Genomic DNA, 27,397 nt, shown 5'->3' with positions numbered 1-27,397 from the left:
TAACATTTGCTTTATAAGGTATCACGGCAGAAAGTATCTGTGGTGCAAATTCACCCATGCCTACAAAGAGAAGAGTGGCCACAGTGGGGCAGAGAAAGGGGATGTGATTTCTCTTAAACACTCAAGACTTTGGATTAACGTGGGAGGAATCACATCTGCCCTTCAATCCAAGTGGGTCACAAAAAGAAAGGTACTTTCACATGTATCTCTCTTCACCAAGCAGCATCATTTGGAAAGGTCTGTCATTCTGGCACTTCTCTGTGTGTGCAAAATATGGTGAATCATTTGTGCAAAAGAAATCACTTTACCTCTTTTCTTTGCCAACTCATCTGGCTTTATTTCAAGATGAGCTGCAGGGGCATTGAACTTAACAGGAGATGTTTTTGCCTTAGGCTTGCTTGGGTTACAAGGCTGCTCAGCTGACCACTGTAGGCCATCTGACCTCTCTGGTGTTCCATGTATAGCTTTGGGGATCCCATCTAAGGATAGTTTCTGTTGCAGTGGTCTGTTGCCTTCTGTAAGAAAACACCAAATAATGACTGTGAAGTGATACACTAAAAACACTGATGATGGAGTAATGGGGGGATGCCAAGATTCTTGTTTGGCTTTACATGTTGGCAATAATGCCTTTCATTGCAAACAGTCGAGAAACTGTTTTAATAGAATCCCCAGAAGACTAAAGGATATACTAGAAATATGAAGAGCCTTGGACTTGGAGTCAGAAGACCTGGGTGAGTGCTTTGGCTCTGCCACTTGCAGGGTGACCCTAGGCAAGTCATTTTACATCTCTAAGCCTTGGTTTCCTCGCCTGTAACTGTCCAGGAAGGTTTATTACAAGGCTTACATGAGATGAACAGGGTTTATTTTATCTTAGGCATCTTGAAGTACAATTTCATATTGAGGCTATAAAAAAGTAGCCTTCCTGCCTCCAAGTGTTCCATTAATGTCTTGTGATATTTTACTCTGAATTAATGAAGGCAGAAGAATGATTGGAGATAGAGCAAGAATGAAGTGACAAGAGGTACTGTAATAATTTCATCTAATTTGTGGAGGGATTAAATCAGGAAGCATCATCATCATATAAACTCTAGGGAGTCAGATTCTCTCTGGAGTTTTAATAGATGTGGCAATAAATTAGCAGCATTTTGCTTTTGACATCTTTTAAAGGTAGGTTTCTATTTAGTTATTGCTGGAGTGAATTAAATGGCACCTTAGCGGCCAGAAAAGGAAATTAATCACCCTTAACATCTTTCTGACAACCAGGGGAGCTTTGGTGTGAAAAAAGGGAAGCCACTGCGCTTTTGAAGGCCAGATTCTTATAGAAGGCTGGGTGTGGTAGAAGAGTGCAGGCTCGGGTCTGGGAGAACCATGCTCTGATCTTCCCTCTGTCCTGACTGACCCTGTGGGAATGACTTCACTCTTTTGGCTGACTGGCTCCCACCCAGAGCACGTCATCTATATAAAGCCCAGACTCTTTTCAGCCTTCCTCACTTCTCTCTACTCCCATGGTACCCCTTAAAAACTAGGTGTACTGTATTTTAACACAGGCTTAAATGTCTATTCCTTGCTCCTGCCTTTACGAGCCTATGATTCCCTCAAAGGCAAATACTAAAATTGGATTCATTTTTGAAGCCCCAGTGCTTGTCTCTATCTGTAGAACTGTGACTGAAAAAAAATACACTTAAAATGATTTCATAGAAAAATAAGAAACAAAAAACAAAAAACATCTTTCCCAACATATCACAAATATTACAGAGACTACACTCAGAAAGTGCAAAAGAATATAATCTGGGTCATAGTCAGTGTAAATGATAAGTGTAAATTGACTTTAGTTGAATACATCATTCATAACTTATGTATCAAGATAGCACAACATACTTTCATGGGCTGAATGATGATTCCTCTCTAAAATTTACTTAAAGAGAAATTTACAGTACACAATGAAATGTTCAGCAAAGGTGTGAACGAAGTAATTAAATGATGAAAAGAGCATTCCCTCCAGTAATGAGACAGATTTAAATGGAATTCACAGTAGGGCAGTAGTTGTCAAACTTCAGGGCGCATGAGTTCTCCCTTAGTACTCATTACAAATACAAACTCCCAGACACCCCTTTCAGAGATTCTCACTCAGCACTGGGCCCAGGATTCTACTCGCAGGGTGGTTCTGCTGGGGTAAAGATGGGTGGCACCACCCACCTGGAGAAACTATTAAGAAAGACAAACAGCTCATTTTTTGATGTCTCTGTAAATGTTCTGTTAAAACAGTGATTACATATAGGCTGGTTCCAACTTATTTCTTCTCTAAATCATAGTTAAGATTCAGCCTTGATTAAACATTGTAAATTAAGAATCTAAAATACACGGCACTGTATATGTTGTGGTAAATTAGTCTTATTCTTGAAAATAGGGGAATTATACTATAGCCTTAGGGGAATTATACTATAGCCTAATGGACAAAATGACCTTACAATAGAAGAAAAAATTATTTCAATGCAAAAGGATTTTAAAAGGAAGACGAGAATACAATTGAGCTAGAACTGAAAATACTCTGCTTGTGTGTCAGAGAATTTACATGTGGGCTATTGGTTCCTTTCCTCATTCAGTCCACCAAATATTTATTGAGAAGTTTAGCAGTATTTTTTAGGGTCCTGAAAAGCTGTCTCATTATTGGTGTAACTGGTAAGAGTTGAAATTCTCAAAGACTACTAGGATATATTTGCACATTGGCTGCACAGATCTGTCTCCAAATACAGCGAGACTCTGAGGTTCTTTCAGATGAAAATTGGTGGAGGCTTATTCAGCTATAACAGAATCAGGTTCATCTTGACCAAAATCCTGTATTTCTAGCAATAATGGGAGTTCTTTCCTGAATAAAGCTATGTTCCTCTAACATTACAGGCCAGAAGTACCATCAGTTCACTATCTTTCTAGAATCCACTTGTAAACTTCAATATATGATAGCTGACTTGGAGATGATTCCTTTCATTGTCCAATTAAAGTAGCCACTAGCCACATGTGCCTATTGCACACTTGAAAAGTGACTTGTCTGAATTGAGACATGTTGTAAGTGTAAAATACCCCCCTGAAATTTGAAGAATTAGTACCAAAAAAAGAATTAAAAGTATTTCTCTGATAATTTAAAATATACTGATTGCATGTTAAACTAGTATCTTGGATATATTTAGATAAAACATATTACTAATCTAATTCACCTGTTTCTCTTCAGATTTTTAGTGGGGCTACTAGAAATTTTAAAATCACATGCGTAGCTCACATTACATTTCTATTGGATAGCACTAATATAAACCAGAAGGAGCATGAGATTGTTGGTCTACAGTCTATAACCACTACTAATCTATATTCTGGACTGAGAGAGTATTGATTTTAGTGAAACCTTAAAATATCCTCTGAGATTTCTACACGAGAAAAGTGGCAACAGAGTACAATGTACATCTTGTTCATCACTATATACCCGGTGCCTAGTAGGTATGTGATGAACACTGAATGGAGGAGCGAGTGGATGAATGAATCAGCATTACTTTGGTACTAGACATTCCTACGTCCTTTCCATTACAGAGAGCCTAGCTTGATATGAGTCTCTGGCTGTGTCTTTATCCAACATTCATCAAATATTGAACCAAAGTAGCTGTATCTCAGAAAGAAAAGTTATCTCTGAAAATACCCAATTGGCTCAGATTTTAATAAAAATTATATACATTTTAATTTAATCCTTATTCATACATCTAAACATGGCTCCTAGAAGCTTATATACTTCTGAATTTAACTATTACCTGACCTTCCTTTTATTAAAAATACTTACCAAATCCTAACATAGACGGTATATAACTTCTTAAGTATTGTTCTGGTTTCTGATTCACTTTAACTCAACAGATATGTATGAAGTCCCTACTATGTGCAAGCCCTGGCTTAGTCATAGGAGATAAATGGGACAATGTGTCTCCCCCCTTAACAACTGGTATGTAAAATATGAATAAGCAATGGAAGACTCTATCTTTATATGTAAAGTCTATCTCTTGTAATAAGCATGGTTGGGTCTTGCTCTTTTATCCAGTCTGTCAACCTCTGCCTTACAATTAGCTTTTAGTCCATCTACATTTTTTAAAATTAAGGTATCATTCATATGCAATCTTATGAAGGTTTCACATAAACAACATTGTGGTTTCACCCATATTAAGAAGTCCTCACTGCCCCCACCCCCATTGCAGTCGCTGTCTATCAGTGTAGCGAGATGCTGTAGAGTTATTACTTGTCTTCTCCATGCTGTACTGCCTTTTCCATGGCCTATCTATATTGTGATTGCTAATTATAGTGCCCCTTAATCCCCTTCTCCTTCTCCACCCACTCTCCCTAACCCCCCCTCCTTTGGTAAGTCCCTTCTTGGAGTCTGTAGGTTTGCTGCTGTTTTGTTCCTTCAGTTTTGCTTTTTTGTTGTACTCCACAAATGAGGGAAATCATTTGGAACTTGTCTTTCTCTGCCTGGCTTATTTCACATTATACCCTCTAGCTCCATCCATGTTGTTGCAAATGGTAGGGTCTGTTTTCTTCTTATGGCTGAATAATATTCCATTGTGTATATGTACCACCTCTTCTTTACCATTCATCTACTGATGGACACTTAGTTTGCTTCCATATCTTGATTATTGTAAATACTGCTGTGATTAGTCTATCTACATTTAATGTGATTATTGATATTATTGGGTCATGTTTACCATTTTGAGTTGTATTTATTCTTTGCTTCTTTTGTCTTTTCTTAACTTCTTTTAGGTGAATTGGTTTTCTAGTAATTGTCAGCATTATCTTTTCTGTGGTAACTCTTTATTCCGTGCTTTTAGATATTGTTCTAAGGATTACAGTATGTATCATTAAATTATCACAGTGTCCTTTGAATCAATATTGTACTGTCTCATGTGTAATGTAAAAACTGTATAATAGTATAATTCCATTTACCCACTCCTGTCAACTGTACAATTAGTTAAATATTCTAATTCTACATTTGTTGTAAACCTCACAACACATTGTTACTATTATTGCTTAAACAGTCAATTGTCTTTTTAAAAAACTAAGGAAAGTAAAACCTTTTGTTTTAATCTATATAGCTACCATTTTCAGTGTTTTTAATTTCTTCCTGCAGTCCAAATTTCAATCTGATATCATTTAGTTTCAGCCTGAAGGATATCTTTTAGCTTGTTTTGTAGTTCAAGTCTGCTGGTGACTGTTAATTACTGTTAAGCTTTTGTTTATCTGAAAATATCTTTGTTTTACTTTCATTTTTGAAGGATGCTTTCTTTAGATATACAATTATGAATTGGTAGTTTCCCTCTTTACACTATGGATTTCATTCTATTGTTTTCTGGTAGGTATTGTTTTGGATAGGTTAACCTTTGTTCTTGTTGTTCTCTTGTTTGTAATGTTTTTTTTTTCCCACCTCTGGTTGCTTTGAAGTCTTTTTTCTTCATTTTTAACTTTCAGTAGTTTGACTATGATGTGTTTTGGTGTGATTGTCTGTGATTTATTGTGCTTGGATTTTGCTGAGCTTTTTGGGTATGTGGATCATTGTTTTACATTAAATTTGGAAAAAGTGTGACTATTATTTCTTCATAGAGCCTCTCCCCCACTCTTTCTTTTCTTTTTTCCCTTCTGAGATCCCAATTACATATATATGAGACTGCTTGATACTGCCACTTAAGTCCTTGAGGATCATTTTTTTGTTTGTTTTTTTCTTTTAATCTTCTTCTCTCTGTTCTTCAGTTTGGATAACTTCTTTCGACCTGTCCTTGAGTTCACTGATTCCTTCTTCTTAATTGTCCAAATTGCTGTCAGGTACATCTGATGACTTAAAAAAGATTCAGATATTGTACTTTTTAGTTCTAGGGTTTCCATTTCATTCCTTTTATCTTTCCTGATATTCTCCTTCTCTTCACCTATATGTCCATCTTTCTTCTGTAAAAAAATTTTCACGTATTTTAAATTCCTGTCTACTCTTTCCAACGTCAGAATTGTCTACAGGTCTGCTTCCAATGTTTAATCTTTCTCTTCATTGTAGGTCACATTTTCTTGTTTCTTCCCATGTGTTGTAATTTTAAAAATTGGGTACTGAACACTGTGGATGACACATTAAGAAACACTGAATTTGTCCTCCAAAATAACACATAATTCCTCTGTTTAATACCTCTCTCCTTAAGCTTGCCCTCCATACTATCTGCTGACTCTGAATCCAGAGCTTCCCCATAATCTTCTAGGCAGTCATCTTTAACCCTGCCAAAGCTTTCTCCCTTTGAATTTTATGCTGTAGCTTCCCATCCTCTGCTTCATCGGTAAATCCTCTTCCACTTTCCTTCTTCTAAATACTGAGGCCCTCTTTTCCTTTTTCTTCATTATTGTGGACTTCTACATTTAAAAATTCCTTTACTATCACTGAATGGGGTTTGTGATGAAGAAGTATAAATTTATGGTTTTTTTCTGAAAAAATTATGATATGCATTGCCAAATGATTTTCAGTCAGTTGGCCCCCACTTACATTCAGCTGTAATGTGTGCAGTTGTCCTCACAATTAACTCTTGCCAATACTGAGAACTATCAGTTTTCCAGTTACTGGATCTTGGTATCAACTTACATATTTGACTTCTCCTTGACTTGATTTATTTTACACAGCGAAACATGAACTGTGGTAGTTGTTCTTTGTTAACAACATCAAAGAAAAGAAATCTTCCTCTTGGGAGAAATATGTGGACTTGGATTCAAAGATTTTCATAATATATGTACAGTTATGTATGTGTTCAGATTTGAAAGTTTCTGGGAACTCTTTTTTCTCATTATTTTTTTGCTTTTTAGTGAAACTTTACTGTACTTGTAAGCAGACTGAAGGAAGTACACAAAAACTTCAAATTTAACTTTAAGAAATGTATTACATATAGAATTGTTCTAAAATAATTATTTAAACCCATTCAGTTAAGATGGTTTTGCAGTCTCCCGTACACACGTCATTTCAGTAAAGCACATCATTTGATGACAATTAACCCAGTATTGTAAAGTAGTTTTATTTGGAAAAAAACAAGTTTAATTGTGTTGTTATAAAATTATGTCTAAAATTCCTAATGTGTGTTATTTAAAGCTGCTACCATTACCTTAAAAGCACTTAAGTGAATATGATAGTGTTTTATGACAACTGATGATAGTATAATTGGTGGTTCTTTGATCATTGATCTTAGTGTTCTTAAAGATCACAAAAGAGGAAATGCAAAAAGAAATTAAACATCTGAAAAACATTCTATTTCCTTACTAATAGTTTTTACAAATAAAAACAATGAGATTAGTGCAGTCTTTTTGGACAGCAAGATATTAAGAACTTCAAAAATACTCATATTCTTAGAAACCGAAATTTCACTTCTAAGAAAATATGCCAAGGAAATAATCATAGTTTATACAGATTTATATGTAAGAAATGGCCATTAAGGCATTTTTAATAATACCAAACCAATGGAAATAATCTACATGGGTAATAGCTTTGGAGTAGTTAAAAGAAGTATTTCAAATTCATAAAAATGCAGTGTAGCCACTAAAATCATGTTTTTGAAGAACATGTAATGATATGAGGTAGTGTTTACCAAATCATGTAAGTAAAAAGAAAACAAAAGTATACATACTATATATTATGGTATTTGTTAAAAATCCCATATATGTGCATTTAAAAAATTCTGAAGTGAAGTTTAATAGTGGTTGTTTCTGGAAGATAGTATTTTTTTCCCTTCCTTAAAGCTTACTGCCTTTTTCAAATTTTTTCAATTAGTATAAATTCTTCTTAAAACCTTTTAAAATCAGAAATACAAAATCCATAATTTTTTTTAAAAAGCAGCATGACTTAAAAAATTTAACCGACACTTCTCCACATATCTTTTCACTAATAATTCAGTAGAGACCATGAGGAAGGCTTGTTTGAGTGCATATTATATCTAGTTATTGTTCTAGGCACCAGAAATTTAATGGTAATCATAGATAGATATGGTCCCTCTCCTTCTAGAACTTGCAGTCTACGGAAGACAGATAAATCAAATCACCATGCAAATAAATGTTGACTTACAACTGTGATAAGTGTTATGAAAGACAAGTACATAGTATTTTGAAATCTATAATTGGCATATTTTACCTAAGGTTGTAAAAAAGAATTTCCCAAGGAAATAACTCCTAAACTCATCAGAAATCACATGAACTAATCAGGTAAAGAGAGCAGGACAGTGCATCCAGGCAGAAACAGCACATGAGGCAGGAGGAAATACTGTGTGCCAGGTATCAAGCAATTGTCTTTCGGCTCAAATCCACATTTTTTTTGCCCTACTTTGTGACACTGGGTCTGGACTCTGTAAACAACTCTTTTGCCAGCTAGCAAAATGTTAGCTTTGTCAGCAGAGGGCAATAAAGTGACCTTGCAGAGCAATCAGAACAGGAATACACTTCTCATCTAGGTGCTGGTCCTTTATTATTATTATTCATCATAGGGGTCAGCAGCCATGCAGAGGGGCTGCAGCCATCTCATGCTGTTTGTCCTGCTTCCCCTGTGACTGGCAGTGGCTTTGAGCTATTCCAGTCTACCTACATCCTCTGGCAATGATAGGTCTCTTCTATAGAACAGTTTAGTCCATGCCCTGTGACACATTATGTTTGTTACTACAAGGTTGAATGTTCCTCTGGTAGCCACACACCTTCCTCAATCAGTCTTGGGTTGGACAGCTCTCCCAGTACTAGTTTCTTTATTGTCCAATCTTCCTAGAGGTAGTAACTGTTCTCTTGACATGTCTAGACTGTTCAGAGTGCTCATTTCCCCCCTTTAGTGGTTAACCACCTCCTACTGTAGTTAGTAAATATTTGTATTTGTATTTCATTCTTCCTAGTCAAATAACCAGTGTGGCTTTTCTCTTTTGACTTGACCTGACTGATACACATGATCAGTAAGAGGGGCTAAAAGGAGACCAGTACTGCCGGAGCAGAGAGAGCTGGAGCAGGACACCAGGGACAGACTATGCTGGGCCTGGAGGCCAGGGTAAGATTCTTGGTCTTAAAAGTTCAGATTTGTGCTTTGAAAAGATTACAGTACAGAGAATGATTCAGAGGGGAACCAAGAGAAAATGCCAGGAGATTAATCAGTGGACTATTGCAGCAATACAGGAAAGAGAGGATGGTGGGTTTGGTGCAAAGGCAAAGGTAGAGATGGGGAGAAACAGAAGGATTCTAGGAATATTTGGAAATGAAATAACAGGACTTGGTGATGGATTGGATATGGGTGAGAGAGGGGAAAATGTCACGACTGATGCCTAGATTTCTGGCTTGCACAATTGGATGGATGGTACCCAAAGATCAGGAACGTTAAAAGAAAGCCAAGACTGGGAAGGGAGATCATTGAGTTTGTTTTAAGCATGTTGTTGAAGAGCTTTGAAATGTCAAAAGCCTAGAATTCAAAGAGTAGCCTGGACTTGAAAGATGAGTTTGTGAGCCAACTTACATAATTAAAGCTTGGCTATGGTAGTAAGAAAAGTTTAACTTTACATGAGGAAAGAACTTGGAACCAACCAATTAACAGTTCACCAATTAACAGTTAGGTGTAGAAGAATGACCCTCAAAGGAAACAGGAAAGCAAGGAAGATCCAGGGTAAAATCAGGGGAGAGTCATATCACAGAAACCAAAGGAAAAAGAGAGTGTTAAGGATAGTGTGGTTTCTAAACAGTGTTGAATGTTGCAGAATGCAAAAGGTAATGTAAGGTGTGTGTAAAAAGTGCAACATTTCCAGAACCTCTCCCCTGGCTCTAGTCATTTTACACAACAATAGGTGTTTACTGGTGCAGCCTCTGGCAGCCTCCAGGAACAAGGGGTGGAGAGAAGCTGTCCTTTCCTCCCCTCTGCTGTGCACTTGGTCTGGCACCTGTCAGTCGCTGGCGCTCCACCTATGGAGTTTCTCCCAGAAGGGGTGGGGGAGAGGCGAGGGCACTCCAGGACAGGTGAGGAAGGGCAAAGCGAGAGTAGCTGCAGGAGAGAGACCACAGAGTCAGGCCTCTTGTAAGCAATAAAGAGCTTCTCCCATCTAACTTTTCCCTTGACTGATTTCAGCTTCACCGGTTTCACTGGTTTATTTGCCCCATCCTGGGAACATGGTTTCCCCCTGGAGCTACGTAAGGATTGAAATACGTCTGTTAGATTCAATACATGAAGGCCCCTGAGGGAGCAATTTCTTTCCAGTGATGGGTCTGTAATGATGTAATAATGAATAGGTTGATGAGTGAGAAAGTGAAGAAATGGAACACTGAGTAAAGAGAACTCTTTTAAGATGTAACAAAATAATGGTCCTAGTGATGAAGCCCCAAGAAAACTCTTCACATTGCAGTGAGTGTGTGCTTTGATTTGCATGTTTCACCATTCTTATTTTGCCACAAGACAGGGTAATGAACAGAGGAACCAATAACTTCGTAATAGAGACCAAAACAGGTTTATTTTGAAGACATATGTCTTAGAAAAGGCAGTCAGTTATGCCTTTTCATAATGTCTTTATTAAATACAAATAGACTTTATTGTTTCATTCAAGCCCTATAAACTTGATCAGTTCAGAGATCATACAGCTGGTAACTTTCTGACTGTAAACAAATCTTTTAGTTTTATTTACATTGTCTTCACAAGGCTTAATATATCATTAATACATTTATCGTTTTTATATTAAAAGATAATAGGTAATAAAGTCGATGATTGAGCTGTCAATGACACAAGGTAGGCATGATTTGTTTCACTACTTATTTCCCTGGAAAACATTTAATTCTTAATGCATTTTGATAGAGCCATTTAAATCTAAGTTCAAAAATATTTTTGGAAAGCCTTTTATTTTTTGCAAGGAGTGCATTCCATTTAATTTGTAACAAATCAACATAATAAGCTATGGATGAGAAATTATGAAGGTATTAACTACTCAGAGATGAGTGATTTTTGTATTTTTGCTGTAGAGCTGCAGCAAAAGTAGTTTTCAAATGAGAAAGAGAAAGGAGAGGGCTCTGGATTGAACTCTACCCAGAGCAGAAAAAGACCTGAGGGGTTTCATTATTTCCTGTACCTTCACATCGCTACATCCTGTATCTGTCTCTGCTTTATCATCCACAGAGACAGGAAGCAGAGGTCTAAGTCAGTGAAATGCATTCTAAGGCTTCCCTGAATTCTACCTGAGCAATTCAGACACACTGCTGCTGCTGGAAGCTGAGGCTGCTGCCGAACAACACACAACTATAAATAGGAGTGAAGCCTAAGCATTTAGATGCTAAAACAATTATTAAGGAGGAGTAAGACTAACAATAGATATGCTTATGTGCTTTAAAATGCAAATTTTCAAAACTGCATGTTCATGTAATATTACTTAATATCAGCTGTAAATATTAATAAGGTGTTAGATCTTTAAAAAACTGTAAAAACATATGGTTATAACTCTATAAGAGTTTCAGCTAAAGTCCCTAATTAAGGTTTAAATAAAACAAGAGCTGTTCAGACCATCATAATCTGGTGTGAAAGAACGTGAGTTGAGGCATCTGGATCTCAGCTTAAATGTCCCCTCTTCATTCACTCATGTCACATTATGGCCTTATCTGAAGTTGCTGCACACCCTCTCTGCCCTGACCCCTGCTCTAGTCTCTCAACTCCTCCCTGCCTTCACAACATTTACTGAAACCTATAATCATCTTGGTAACTTAGTGGTATTCTGGTATATTATGCACTTCTTCTCCCCATCCTCAAAAATATCTGTCAACTCCATAAGGGCAAAACTTTGTTGTCCTGTTTACTTCTTCTAGAAGAATTCCTGGCACATGTCAAGATGCTTAAAAATATTTACAAGATGGATAAATAAATGATTTGCAGGTTTACTTTGTGCCAGATGCGGGGCTAATCACTTTATGTATCTCACTTACTGCTCACAACCACCTTGTAAAATGGAGTTATATTTTCTATTTTGCAGGTGAGGATACTGAGACACAGAATGGTCAACTTGTCTAGGGTCACAGACCTAGTAAGTGACGAGGTCAAGATTTGATCCAAACATCCCTCATGCTAAAGCCCTGTTTCTTAGCTCCAATATTATATTGCTTCCATGTGAGAGCTGGCACTGCTGAAAGCCTGAAATATATACATTGAGCTTTACTATTTAAGTTCTAGGTGAGCTGCTTTCTTCTTGTTGGTCTTTTCTAATCCTCTGGCCCAATGTAGAGCTTAGAGAAACAGGGGAGATCAACTTGAGACTAGGGCCAACAGCAGCATAAAAAATCTGCTTGGAAATCTTATGGGGAACCTCACATCATCAACAGTCTGGTGATTTTTTTTTTCTTTTTTATGAAAAGCACAAATGACTGACAAGCAGCCAACATTCTAAAATAACAGGACCCTTTCTCTCACATTTGGTTCAGTTCACCTTGAGAATGAGAAAGCAGTTCTATGCCAAAGCAGAACCCATATTGTAAAGGTAAGATGACTAGGCTGCTCCTATGATACAGGGCAGACTGTGAGGTCCAGTTCATGGAGGTCAGTGAACTCAGCATGGAGCCTTCTGTCTGAGACAGGTGACAGGTAAGCTGGTAAGCAGAAGAGCTGGCTTCCCAGGATGCCTTACCAGATGAAGAGATACAAAGGAAGCTTGCTGGGGGCCCACACAAGATGCTGAAGCCAAGGAAAGCCCCACCCCAAGTTTATCGCAGTGGAGCCTGTTGAGAGAAACTTTGATTCATCTTTTCGTTTAGGTGGCCTACAATCCTGCTCCTTTTGTATTCAGTGGGAGCCGTGTCCAGTGGGAGAAAGACAACACGGGAATCTGAAGTCCCTTTCTGAGCTATACGGTGATAAGCACCTGTACATTTCAACAATCTGAGCCCTAAGAAAAGTAGATCGGGAGAGACGTTGGGAAAAATTGGACCCTAAGTCACAATGTGCTTTAGACATTTAGATGGAGCCTTAGAAATAAAAACGATCTTTAGCATTACTTTTGGTAAAAATAAACCTTAATCTACAACATGTCTGATTTGGTACTTGGACACAGGCTGATCATGACTGGATTATGTAAAAGATCTAATTTGAGCTGTTATTAAAAATTCTGAAGTACAGAAAAACCTACTCCAAGCCTTAAAGAAGTAATTTTGTACTAAGTTTAAATCCGACTCCCAAACTCCTATGCTATGTGCTGACATGCAGCATTGTCCCACTCGGCAGGGCTATATTTACAGCCTGAAATCATGATGCTTTGGTGATTATTTTTCATGTAGGAAGTCACACTAACACCCCTGAACCACCTGCACACATCTTAATGCTAACTTTTCCCCTACCAGAAAATGATTCTGTTTAAAACTTTTAAAAAGAGACATCTTGAATGTCAAGGTGTTATAAAAAGATAAAACACATGTTCCACATGTTCACAGCCTGGCCCAGCTGGGCATGCAGGGCAGGCTTTCTTGAGCCATTTCTTATTATTCTTATTATTGGAAAGCTTGATAAATGCTCCACTGCAAGCAGACTGGAGATTTCTTTCAGGCTTAAACTTCAAACCCACTCAAGTACAGAATATCATTATATGGCTTTGTTATGATTAGTTTTTCCTGATTTTTCAATTATTCATTTTTAGGAGTTAGGGAGCCCTTTGTTTTAGCAGTAATGCTCAAAGCATGCATAAAACGACATGGACTTGAGTCAGGTTTTTCCAAACTAAAGAAAGTTACCACAGACTTGTGGGTTTACCAGCTTCTCAACCCAGGAAGCCTTGGTTTCTTCAGCTATAAAGCGAGTGGCCAGGATCAAAGGCTCACTCCTACCCTTTCCAGTTCCACGCATCTACCCCAAATGGGGTGCAGAATGTCCAAGTCCTAGCACTCATCTGTGAAAGAGCTCTTAGAGGTCTCAGGACTTCTGATAGATTGAGCAAGAGTTTCAAAATCATTTGACATCAACTAGCTGATGAACCTTCATTATCTTGGGGAAAGGAAACCTAACTAGTCACAAACTTATTTTAAGTTTGCCCTCATAATAGAGGAGCTGCTAATGAAGTTGATGGTCAACTAGGAGGATTCCCTTCCTTTTGCAAAAGCATCTAATAAGCTTCCAGAACCATCATTTATTCTTTATTAGAAGAATTTACATGAAGCATAGATTTATACTGAACCAGAAACACTACCAAATAATACTGACACAACTCAATGCCTTCATGCCAAACTTATGAAACTGAACGGATGTTGGTGTGGCTCTTTGTGCAATAAACGACCTTCACAGAGAGTTTCACATTAGGGTTTATAAAGCCCCCTTGTGCAGAGAACTCCTCTAGTGGGTGCTCAACTCTCAAGGCAGCTAGCCATTGTGAAGTGCAGTGCTTCAATACTGAATTTGCTCTCATGTCATATACTCGACAGAGTTACCAAATTGTTATAGGAAGAAGGTATAAATTGTAAGTAGATGAACAAATATACGTGTGATGCTTTTAGTCTATGATTGATATCAAAACAGCAACTTGAGTAATTAGATTTGGAAAGTAATTCATGTGAAAGCAATTACAAGCAAAGCTGGGAATCTGCCACTCAATTATTTAATTTCTTTCTCTTGCCCTGACTACAAATCAAAACATTCTCAGAATTGTATGCAGAGTTAAAATTGAATTAAAAAATTCCTGGAAATTTCGATTCTAAATGAAAATAGTTCTTTTTATTGTTGTTTGTTTTAAGGAATCATTGTGTATTAAGGATAAAGTCCTAAATACAGCACTGGCTATTAATATAATTGTTAGGTAATATGTTTATGGAAGGAAAGTGGTGCTTTGTGAGCAATCTAAACACTTACTAGTGTGTTGTAGAGTGTATCAGCTATTTAACACTCCCTCACTGTTACCTCTGATTTGGTATGTGTCACCATAGGCTTTTCTGTTTGCATCTGTCTCCTGCTAGACTGAACTCTTCCCTAGGGTGGGCCCCAGCTTACTCACCTTTGGCTTATCAGAGGCTAGCACTGCCTCACAGCTGGCAGGCAGGCAATATTCGAGGGAGCTGAGTAAAGTTCCCCCTACTTCTTTCTAACCCTCCAAGTCCTCTACCACCTCAAGTCTACTGGCCCTCCCATGCCCACAGCCCCCATGATTTCTTCCTAGGCTGCTCAGGTGGAGGTGGCACTCTTCTCCAAACCATAATTCACCCATATGTGCACAGCCTTTTCTTCAAGCATATCCAAATGTGATTCCCGCAGAACCCTGAGCATACCACATGCTTCTCTGAATCTACCGTGTCATAAGAGCACAGTGCTTTGCATGTAAGGATTTAAAAAGCCACTGATTGAGTAAACCCAGGATTTTATAACTAGAAGACTGACTTTGGGAATCACCTAGTGTACTGGCTCTCACTGAGGGGTCTACCACTTTTTAGGAGCCATTTAAAAAAAAACTGAGGGCATTTTTAAACATTAAAAAATGATTGTGTGTGTGGGAGGGGAGGGCAGGATGCTAGATGACTTACAATCACAGGAATTCCATATAATAAAGAATGACCCCAAACTTTTTCTCATGACTTTATATACACAAAGTATTTTTGGTACAGTTTTCCTATGGATTTCCAGGATTTACTTGGATTTCCAGGATTCAACTACTGTGTAAATTAAGAAAAGAATGTATTTTATGATGTTCAGAACTTTACCAAGTTTTTCACCATATGGAAAATGACATGGCTGACCACACCAGCAGTCATGGTATTTGAGTTGAAAACCAGCACCCCTGGGGCAGTCTGTATTTGTGCCTGTTGCATGCACAGTGACTTCATGTTTACACACAAAAAATACTTATTTAGCTCTTACTTCACATGGGAAATATAAAGAAACAGTGTCCACAATATCCAGTTGACTACTGTCTTACTTTTTACGTACAAAATGGGTGTGAACATTTGACCATTTTACTAGGTCTTCTATTTTAGTTGTTCTTGGTTTCTTATATTTTTTACTTTATTGAAATTCTGTTTACAGGTAGATTATACTAAGTGTGGGTTTTATTTTAGGATATGTTATAAAAGTGGAGCACTGGGTCAGATAGTATTGAGGACCAATGATCTAGTACATTCCAAACCAGTTTCCTTATTTTTCAGAATGGAAATGGGTCACTAGAGAGGAAATGATGAAAGGCCCTACAGTGGCGAAGCAGTGCCTTTCATAGATTAACTAATATATAGATAAAGCAAAATAATTAACATCCCAGATTCTACCACCCTGGGAGATTATGTCCTGTCAGATAATATAAAATACCAGGAGTTAAAATAATTTGGTCTACCCTTTAATAACATTTCCACTTGTCACCAATTCTACCTCCCTCTGACTCCAGCAGAGTTGTCTATAAAGAGATTTCTTTAAACTGGAATTTCTATTTTCCTTATAATCCTAGTACAGACCAGAACTAAGTTTTTTTTAGAAGAAAGTAATCCTCTGACTTAGTACAGGGCTAGATTTGAGCATTTAATCTTCATCCCTGTTACATTCCCCCCGACCCTGGCCTCTCCTGCAGGAAGTTGTTTGAATCCGACTACACTGTGAAGAACAACCTTTCACTTCCAGAAATACCGACAGTAGCAATGACCATCCCAATGGCTTCTGCCTGCATGCTTTTCCTTTATGTCTTCCTAAGTAACTTTACTTGAGGATTACTGACCTGTGACCCCACGGAGTGCCTTTGAAGGTTCCTCGAGTACTGAGATCTTTTTCTCACGAGGGATAAGCACTGGTTTTTCGATGGCGCAATCGGCGGACGAGCTATCCTTCTCACAGCCATTTGCGTGGCCGTTTTGTACCTGCGGTGGCGAGGGCGGCAGGGGCCCCGCCTCGGGCCTCTCTGCCTTGTCTTTAGCGTCTTTGTTGCCTGGATGCTGCTTGGACTTGCTTCTTTTCCTTTTATTGTTCTAGAATGAGAAACAAACGAGGAGATACTATTATTCAGCTCAGACCCTTGACATAGAAGGTGAATCGGGGAGATCAAAATGAGCTTTGTTACCTTTTTTTTGGTTTGCTTTCCAGTTCTTCTAATAGAATGGGTGACACCCACATCTTTATTAGCCAACCAAATTAACATAAGTATCTTCTTTCTTACAGTAGGTTGTGTAACTTTTACCCAGTAAAATAGTAAACAAAAAAAAAGTTCCTTTACAAGTAAAAAAAATAACAAGGTATGCCTTAACTGGCTAAGATAGTACTTGAGCAAATTGAAGTGCTTTGTATACAAATGGCAATATAATGAGATTTTGGGATGGCTGTCCTGAAAGGACTGGAATTCAGTCATCGGTTATCAAGTCATGGGAGACTAGCTGCTGCTGCTTAAAGAGGTGATGGGGGTGAGGGAGGCAAGGAGGACACTAAGGTTCTGATCCTCTGGGGAAAACGGAGTTTGGGGGAAGGAGCTTTAAAGCTACTTGAAAAAGGATTTTGAAACTGTTATTATTAAATTATAGTTATACTGAAACTGCTGGGAGATTTTCATACACAAGTCTACTCCCTAATTTCTTCTTTTGTGCTACAGGATATGTTCAGGAAGTTAATGTCTTGAATTCTTTGAATTCTGTGACTGGGCTCCCCTTAATACTTATAAAGACAAACTCTGGGACTTCTAGAGCACACCTGGTGGTTAAAAACACTTGAACAGAAAACAAGGACATTAGTAGTGAGGATGGCTGATAATTGGAGATAGTCATGAATCTGGAAGCTTTCTGGGTATACAATATTAACATATTTGAAAGAAGCACGAAATTGGAAGTCTTGTTAAAATGATAACAGCCAGGAAGGTTTTGATTGAAGATGTTACTAATTTACAATCAATATTAATCTTACTTTCTTTTTTCCTGTCATATTCCATTCTTTTAGAACTTGAATTGCACTGCCTAGACAAAGACAAAGGATCTTCAACATCTATTCACATAATAAAACACCACACAAAATTAATCTCTGTCTTTCCATCTTGGTAGCAAAGGCTTTCCTTTTGGCTTTTCATTTGTTTTGATAAATCCTACCTTAATAAAAATGCCAGCATCATTTTTCTTTCCAGATTTTCATTTAATTCATGATCCTGGTTTTATCAAAATATTAAGCCCCACTACATGAAGCTTACTTTTTTTTTTTATCATCATGTTGTCTTAGAGAAGATGAAATATATCTTGAGAATGTTCTGATAGCTTCATTGCCATAGGCAGAATTAGAATTGTTCTGTTTGATATATGAATCAAAATGCCTATAATCTTCTGGACCAAACATGGGATTTTGAATATTACTAGTCAAGTGAATCACAGCTTTCTGTTCGGTTTCTGCTGCTCCTTTTCTGCCTTTACTCATGTTCACACCTTGAAAGGTGAGAAAGAGGACAGATTATCTGATGTCAACTTTGCTCTCCTTACCTTGGCTGGGTCTTTGCAAGGCTTCCAATTTGAAATAAAATAAGTTTATCAAATGACAAGCTGAGGTCCAGGTTTTCTCAATGCTATCTACAAACATCTGCAGAATGAACTGTATGGACTCAGAAGGAAAGCCTAACCCGATTAAGTTACGAAATATTTTACAAGAAAATGTTTTACTATTGGTCAGTTGTAACAACTATTTCCATGTCCTCTAACCAAGTTCTTTCACTCATTCCAACAGTCCTGGAGGTAATTTCAAGAATAAGTTACTGGTCCTGAGGACATCAGCTGTTTTCATATAAATAGGTACTTCTAAAAGAGTAGCTCTTAAATGTATTCTTTTAACAGTTTTAAGCATTCTCATACAATCTCATTATACTAATAGTTCTCTACAATGAGTGTGTTGGCTACTCAAGGTAAACTTCAGGCTGGTCTTTATAATGAATTTCAAAGTACTAAGGTACCAATTATTCAGTCTACTGTCACTGTTAGATAAGCAGAAGGCCATACTGCTTTGACTAACATTTAGACAGGCTAATTATTCTTATCTATTCAAAGTCTCCAATTCAGTGCCTCTGTTATGGCTTTTTGAGTTACATGCACTAGAAATAATAAGACTGCACTTAAAAGTAGCTGTAATTCAGACTTCTATTAACCAGAAAGCTGGTCTTTCTCTCATTTGCCCAGAGAATGAATGTTTCCCAGTATTTTCCTTTGGAAGAACTTTAGGAAGTTATATTCACTAGGTTTCTTTTTAAGTCACTCCAGTGGCTAATAGTCATTACGGTAGTTCTTCCTTAAAGCTACACTTCAGCTTTCTAAATAAAATTAAATCTTAAAAAATGTTAAATGCTGCTCTTTTTAATCAGAGGAAGGTGAGTTGCTTACTGCTTTCCATTACAGTACTCAACTACTTCTTTAATTTTCATATTTTGGCATAGATTCTATTTGCAATTTGGACAATGAGCTTTTAGAGACTAATTCTGAGGAAGAAATACCTTGTTTACAAAGGATTTTGAAACTGTTATTATTAAATTGTAGTTATACTGAAACTGCTGGGAGATTTTTAAGCCATTTGGAAATGGTGCTTGTAATAGGCCTTGTAAGTGATTTCTAAGAAATATTTTTGGTTCTCAGTGGTTCTTAAACAAGTTTTTTGATTGATGCCTAACCAAAATGAGGTTTCTCGGCAATCAATAAGCTCTTTTTTTAATGTGATCTCAACACTGACAAGGTGGCAATTTCAAGAAGGACAAAACAAGGTGCTCCATTTAAATACAAAAGGCTTTTGATGGCAGTTTATCAGTTACTGAGCATCTGTGCTTCTCATCAGGGTCACTCTGTAAGAAAAACTTTCATAACAGGGAATGTGAGGGCCTCAATCCAAAGGAGGGTGGGGAGGAACGGGGCTAAGAACCTTTTTTCCTTTTCTACAGGATTTTTTTTTTTTTAAATTTTGATGATGTTGGCAGTGAAACCTGAAAAGGGAGTTCATCTGAGCCAGGATGTGCATATAAATCCCCCCAAATTTTTCTTAACACCAATTGCACCAAATGGTGCAAAGTCAGCTTCATATTGCATTCTCTGCTATTGGTTTCTTTATGACAGAAGATTCTCTATCTGCTAGTATAGGAAGCAGTGGGAGGGAGGAACAGTAAAGTTATGCATGGTGGTCTGCTTGCAAGTCTATTTTGCATGATAATCATTTCTACTTCATTTAGGACCCTAACCCTTGACTGCAGATATCAGAATGTGAGTGTGCTGCCTGGTTCTAAGAATTTGTCTGAAATTTAATTATACTTGTAGAGATGTAGAAAGGTTATTCTACTCCTAGGAAAAAAGTTAAATCAAACTGTCCTTAACAAATTAAGTGCAAATAGGATATAACTGAGAAATGTGCCAATAGGCCTTCCCTCATCTTATCTGTCAGGTAATAGCAGGTCCATATTTACAAAATAGAAACAAATACTAGGACAGAAGGCATATGGTAACTAAAGACAGGTATGAGAACTTTGTTCATAAATGGAACTTGTTTAATTTGATTTGGAAAGGAGAGTTTCCCCAGAATTTATAGGAAATCTAAAGCCAAAGGTTATAAACTTTTAGGATAAACACATTCTTGAAACTTTAGATTCCAGGACATCACTGGCAAAGGGTTATCTAAAAAACACATCTTTTTTTTTTAAACAGCAGAAAGGTTCTAGTGGTAGATAAGATGAACTGATATTCTGGTTAATTAAACAATCTCAAAATCTTAGATTAAGGATATTAAAGAATTAACCAGTCCTCTCAGACCATTGGGATCAAAGATTGCAGTCATTAGGTCAAGGAGAACTGTTGGGTGAGAGTGAAGATGGCTTTCCAGGTCAGGAATGAGGCACATGATCCTTCACTGACAAGGACAGCAACAAAAAAAGAACATGTTTAATACCAAAAAGGAATGACTGGTAGACAGCGGAATTGGCAGCATTTTAATAGAGATCCTTTGGAAACTATCTACAGTCTGTTTTATGTTTCTTTAATGAGAGAAAAAAGAACCTCCAAATTCTGCTCTTATTATGTAGATATGTTTTTAAAGTCTAGCATATTTTTATGAGAACTAAAGAATTAGTAACTAATTGGTATTCAGTGCACTCAAGGAAAGAAATACAAAAAATATAAAATATTCTAAAACCTTCAGGTGCAAGGGTCATGTATACTCACCATCCATGAAGACTTGCACTGCTTTATCTACATTAAAATCAAACTGTTGTAGCACAAGGAAGATGCAAAAATACTCAATAAAATATTAGCAAACTGAATTCAAAAATATATCAAAAGGATCATACACCACAACGAAGTGGGATTCATTCCAGGGATGCAAGGATGGTACAACATTCGAAAATCCATCAACATCATCCACCACATAAACAAAAGGAAGGACAAAAACCACATGATCATCTCCATACATGCTGAAAAAGCATTCGACAAAATTCAACATCCATTCATGATAAAAACTCTCAGCAAAATGGGTATAGAGGGCAAGTACCTCAACATAATAAAGGCCATATATGATAAACCCACAGCTAACATCATACTGAACAGCGAGAAGCTGAAAGCTTTTCCTCTGAGATTGGGAACAAGACAGGGATGCCCACTCTCCCCACTGTTATTTAACATAGTACTGGAGATCCTAGCCACGTCAACTAGACAAAACAAAGAAATACAAGGAATCCAGATGGGTAAAGAAGAAGTTAAACTGTCACTATTTGCAGATGACATGATATTGTACATAAAAAACCCTAAAGACTCCACTCCAAAACTACTAGAACTGATATCGGAATACAGCAAAGTTGCAGGATACAAAATCAACACACAGAAATCTGTGGCTTTCCTATACACTAAAAATGAACCAATAGGAAGAGAAATCAGGAAAACAATTCCATTCACAATTGCATTAAAAAGAATAAAATACCTAGAAATAAACCTAACCAAAGAAGTGAAAGACTTACACTCTGAAAACTACAAGTCACTCTTAAGAGAAATTAAAGAGGACACTGACAAATGGAAACTCATCCCATGCACTTGGCTAGGAAGAATTAATATCATCAAAATGGCCATCCTGCCGAAAGCAATATACAGATTCACTGCAATCCCTATCAAATTACCAAAAACATTCTTTAACAAACTGGAACAAATAGTTCAAAAATTCATATGGAAAAACCAAAGACCCCAAATAGCCAAAGCAATCCTGAGAAAGAAGGATAAAGTAGGGGGGATCTCACTCCCCAACTTCAAGCTCTACTACAAAGCCATAGTAATCAAGACAATTTGGTACTGGCACAAGAACAGAGCCACAGACAAGTGGAACAGATTAGAGACTCCAGACATTAACCCAAACATATATGGTCAATTAATACTCGATAAAGGAGCCATGGACATACAATGGGGAAACGACAGTCTCTTCAACAGATGGTGCTGGCAAAACTGGACAGCTACATGTAAGAGAATGAAACTGGATCACTGTCTAACCCCATACACAAAAGTAAATTTATAATGGATCAAAGACCTGAATGTAAGTCATGAAACCATAAAACTCTTAGAAAAAAAATGTAGGCAAAAATCTCTTGGGCACAAACATTAGTGACTTCTTCAATGACATATCTCCCTGGGCAAGGAAAACAAAAGCAAAAATGAATGAGTGGGATTATATCAAGCTGAAAGCTTCTGTACAGCAAAGGACACCATCAATAGAACAAAAAGGTACCCTACAGTATGGGAGAATATATTCATAAATGACAGATCCGATAAAGGCTTGACATCAAAAATATATAAAGAGCTCACGCACCTCAACAAACAAAAAGCAAATAATCCAATTTAAAAATGGGCAGAGAGGCTGAACAGACAGTTCTTCAAAGAAAAAATTCAGATGGCCAACAGACAAATGAAAAGGTGCTCCACATCACTAGTTATCAGTTGTCAGAGAAATGCAAATTAAAACCACAATGAGATATCACCTCACACCAGTAAGGATGGCTGCCATCCAAAAGACAAACAACAACAAATGTTGGTGAGGCTGTGGAGAAAGGGGAACCCTCCTACACTGCTGGTGGGAATGTGAATTAGTTCAACCATTGTGGAAAGCAGTATGGAGGTTCCTCACAATGCTCAAAATTGACTTACCATTTGACCAAGGAATTCCACTTCTAGGAATTTACCCTAAGAATGCAGCACTCCAGTTTGAAAAAGCAGATGCACCTCTATGTTTACTGCAGCACTATTTACAGTAGCCAAGAAATGGAAGCAACCTAAGAGTCCATCAGTAGATGAATGGATAAAGAAGATGTGGTACATATACACAATCGAATATTATTCAGCCATAAGAAGAAAACAAATCCTACTATTTGCAACAACATGGGTGGAGTTTGAGGGTATTATGCTCAGTGAAATAAGCCAAGCGGAGAAAGACAAATACCAAATGATTTCACTCATCTGTGGAGTATAAGAACAAAGGAAAAACTGAAGGAACAAAAGAGCAGCAGAATCACAGAACCCAAGAATGGACTAACAGTTACCAAAGGGAAAGAGGCTGGGGAGAATGGGAGGGTATGGAGGGATAAGGGCCGGGAAGAAGAAAGGGGGTATTATGATTAGCATGTACAATGTGGATGGTGGGGGAAAGGGGAGGGCTGTGCAACACAGAGAAGACAAGTAGTGATCTACAACATCTTACTATGCTGATGGACAGTGACTGTAATGGGGTTTGTGTGGGGGACTTGGTGTAGGGGAGAGCCTAGTAAACATAATGTTCTTCATGTAATTGTAGATTAATGATAACAAAAAAAGGGGGGGATTACTTCCTGATAGGATAAAATTAACTGCAAATCAACGATTAATGCATGCTTTACATATCCTTAATTTTGATCTTTTAAAGGGTGTCAGATGATCAGCTATGGAAGCGCATTTTTCTGATAATATTTCTTTCTCTAAAAAAAAAGCAGTTCCTGTGTGGTGGTCTCCAATGGTTCTTCACAATGGTATAAAGGTCATATCAAAGTGTGGGCAAAGGGTTTTTTTGTGTTTTTATAGAGGATCAAAGCCTAATTTGGCTACCCAGAAAGCGAATTGAGATACGATATGAAGAAGAACTTCCAACATCAGCACTCTCTGGAAGAGTCATTCCAGAAGATGACCATCAAAAAACTTCAACAAAGATCCTGGCGCTGTTGCAGTTGTAGCTTCATTCATCCCGCCAGTTCCTGGACTTGCCTTTGGAATGCAGAAGGAGATATCTAAGCTGGCCGGGGCATACAGTAAAACAACAAATTTGACTGGTTCTATATTGTCAGAACTCAACCAAGAATTAGGAGAAGTGTGAGTTGCAGTGCTTCAAAATAGTGCTACTATAGACTATCTATTGTCAAAAGAACATATGGGATGTGAACAGTTTCCAGGAATGTGTTGTTTTAATTTGTCTGATTTTTCTCAAACTATTCAAAATCAGTTAGACAATATCCATCATATTATTGATAAGTTTTCACAAATGCCTGGGTTACCTAACTGGTTTTCTTGATTTCACTGGATATGGCTGGTAATTGTAGGTCTGCTTTTGTTATGTATTTGCATTCCTATTCTGTTAATGTGCGTACGCAATCTAATTAGTAGTTTGTTAAAAACTATACATGCTTATGTTACTCTACAAGAAGTTATGTCAAAGGAATAATCAATCTTCTCATGTTTTCTTCTGTCTGCTACTTCTATAGCTTTTCTTCTTCCTCCCTAATTACAGCCCTTTAGTAGAATTTGTGCCTCATATTTAACATTACCGAGTATCATAATTCTTCCAAGCGGTAAAGATACCTCAAGACAAGTGCTGGGCATAGAAGCCACAGGGCATAAATCTGCAAAGAAGTAAAAAGCTAACCTTTTCAAAGAATATTACTTCTCTCTCATTTACCAAATTTACATTTTCCTGTATGGCCCCGGAAGATGGCTGGTTAGCTGGAGACGGGTAAGATTCCTCAAGGGAAGAACAACCTAAGACAGGCACAGTCACAGGGGGGCCATCAGGTGAGAAATTGGGGGTCAACAGAGGTGAGGCTTAGAACCTCAATCCCCCCCCCCCCTTTTGAGAGAAATCTTCTGCATCCATGGATGTTTTGTTGCCCTTGTCTAGCTTGGATTAATACTTAGTCTGTAGGCACAGACCTGATCATCTACATTTGCCTTCTTACAGCACTAACTTATGCTTTCTATCTTTATCTTGCATCTACCTACCACTTCAGCATTTTATTTAAAAAAAAAAAAAAAAAGAAATAAGGGGAAATGTGAGATTCACATAAAAATCAAGTATAAAAATCAAATGAATAATTATATCTGACTTGATTGTTTATAGTTTATGATGTGTGATCAAAACTGAAAGTTTCTGTGATGACTGCCCTTGCACTGTTCACCATGTAAGAACTTATTCACTATGTAAGAACTTGTTCACCATGTAAGAAGTTGTTCGTTATGCTTCAGAAGATTGGAGACTGTTGAGATATAGGCTTGGGGTTGATTAATGACTGTGCATTGAGTCCCCTATACAGAATTTTATTGTTGTAAACAACCATTTGATCAATAAATATGAGAGGTGCCCTCTCAAAAAAAAAACAACAAAAAAACAACAACAAAAAAACAGGCAGAGGGATGGGTTAGAAAACAAAATCCTTCTCCCATTTACCACTTGGGCTTCACAAGAGATCTCTGAAGCACCTCATGAGTCTATAGCATCAAACCCAAAAGTTCAGGCTGAGAGTAAGCCCCCCACCACTTTCTCCTCCAGCCTGCCTTATACTTGCGCTCTGCTCCAGGATCTGGGTTTTCCTGCCACAACAACAGAAAAAAAACTCAAAGTTTAACTGAAGTTTCTAGACCTAGATACAGACTACCACCTAGAATAGGGACTGTATATATGTATTCAATAACTGTTCATTAAAAAATAACAAATGTTAAAAAAAAATCAACTCTAACATGAAGATTACATATAAAGAATGTACTATTAGAGAAGCATTTTGCACTACTCTATAGACTTTTAAAATTAGAGAGAAAGATGTTTAATGTTCATGAAATATTAAGAAAAAGAACCAAGTTACAAAACCATACATAGTCATATAGTCTGATCTTCATTTTTAATAAACTTGCATGTGTGTATTAAAAAACTAGAAAAAAAATATTAATGGTGGTTATCTCTGAATGGTAGAATTTTGTATGCATTTTGTTTTCTTTTTTTTATTATAAAATACATATTACTTCTGTACTAACAAAAATAATAAAATTAATATTTTATAATAAAAAAATACAGGTACCTCACAGAGTCTCTATGCATGATGTAGCAGAGACATAAGGGGGTCTAAGCATTTAAAACTAAAAAAGACCTCCTTCTGAAGTAGCCTTAAATATATGAGCGGATGACAAAGATGGTGTTCTACTGAGGCTGTGTTGAAAGGCTGCCTTTGCATTTGGAAATGAATCTCTTGTAGGAATGGATCAATCAATGCGTGACTAATGATGGTTTGCATACGGTGCACTCATAAAATTCGCGCCTGCGGAGCTGGTCTGCAGAGGCTGGTATGGCGGTGCTTCAGCGCACAGCCCGTACTTGGCAGCCACAGCCCGAGCTGCTGAGCCTGCTGCCGCAGCGTCACACCGAAGCCCCTGCTGGAAGCGGCACTTGAACTGCATCCCTCAGGGGCTCTCCTGCCAGAAACAGAGTGGTACAGGATGGGTGGACCGGGCGGCAGGGCAGGCTGCTGGGTGACAATCGGGACTGCTAGTTAGCGGTTCATTTAGGAGCTGCTTTACCTTTCCTAAATCACATTCCTGTTTTGCTTCTACTAATTTCAATCTGGTTTGGCAAATGCAATTTACTATTGAGAAATCTGCCTCTTGCGCTGCGTAAGTTATTTGGATTTTACCTTCAGCGTTGTAAGCTCCCCTTCCCTCCTCTCTCGGGGCTTTCTGTCTGGCGAAAAGACTTTGCCCCATTCTGCCGCAGGCCCGCCCTCTGGCAGTTCGCCCGCACTCAGAAGCGAGGCAGAGTGGCTTTCACAGACGCTGTTTGATTTCAGTTTCCCACATTAACCTACCTCCCCGGACCTGAGCTGTCTGGTTTAAGAGCTGTAGCAGATTTCCTCTTTCACACTGTACATTTTTTGACACTGTCTGTGATGACTCCTTCGAAATTCTTCTTGGCTTACTGATGTGTCACTTAGACTGCCTTGGTTTCAAAAACGGTTATGATCAAAGTTTTCAATCCACCTACACAGCTGTGTGATCCCTGAAGACCCAGTATTATCAAATAAACATAAAATAGCTGCTCTCTCTGCTTCTGATCTCTCGCCTGCAAATTCATTCTGAGGCTGCTGTCCAGACTGCTTTTCCTAAAGTATAACCATGACCATTTTACCCCCTTACTTAAGAATAAAGTTAAGTCACTACACACTAGCATTCAAGGCCAGCA

At 37.7% G+C, this 27,397-nt stretch overlaps 1 protein-coding gene across 1 annotated transcript in view; it reads right to left on the bottom strand.

The window, feature by feature from the left end:
* LOC130678845 (SPATS2-like protein) overlaps positions 1–26,619 on the bottom strand; it is a 62,571-nt gene extending 35,952 nt beyond the window's left edge. Inside the window, exons 1-4 of the mRNA XM_057504321.1 lie at positions 26,459–26,619; positions 25,674–25,761; positions 16,689–16,935; positions 309–515 (exon numbers count right to left, since the gene is read on the bottom strand). Of these exons, the coding sequence (XP_057360304.1) occupies positions 309–515; positions 16,689–16,935; positions 25,674–25,761; positions 26,459–26,619 (703 nt within the window). The remainder of the gene's footprint in view (positions 1–308; positions 516–16,688; positions 16,936–25,673; positions 25,762–26,458) is intronic.
* Between the last annotated feature and the right edge of the window lie 778 nt (positions 26,620–27,397).

Source organism: Manis pentadactyla, chromosome 6 (genome assembly GCF_030020395.1).
Source record: "Manis pentadactyla isolate mManPen7 chromosome 6, mManPen7.hap1, whole genome shotgun sequence".
Classification (NCBI taxonomy): Eukaryota; Metazoa; Chordata; class Mammalia; order Pholidota; family Manidae; genus Manis; species Manis pentadactyla.
The sequence above is the reverse complement of the archived record's forward strand: the minus strand, read 5'-3'. Positions and strand labels throughout refer to the sequence as shown.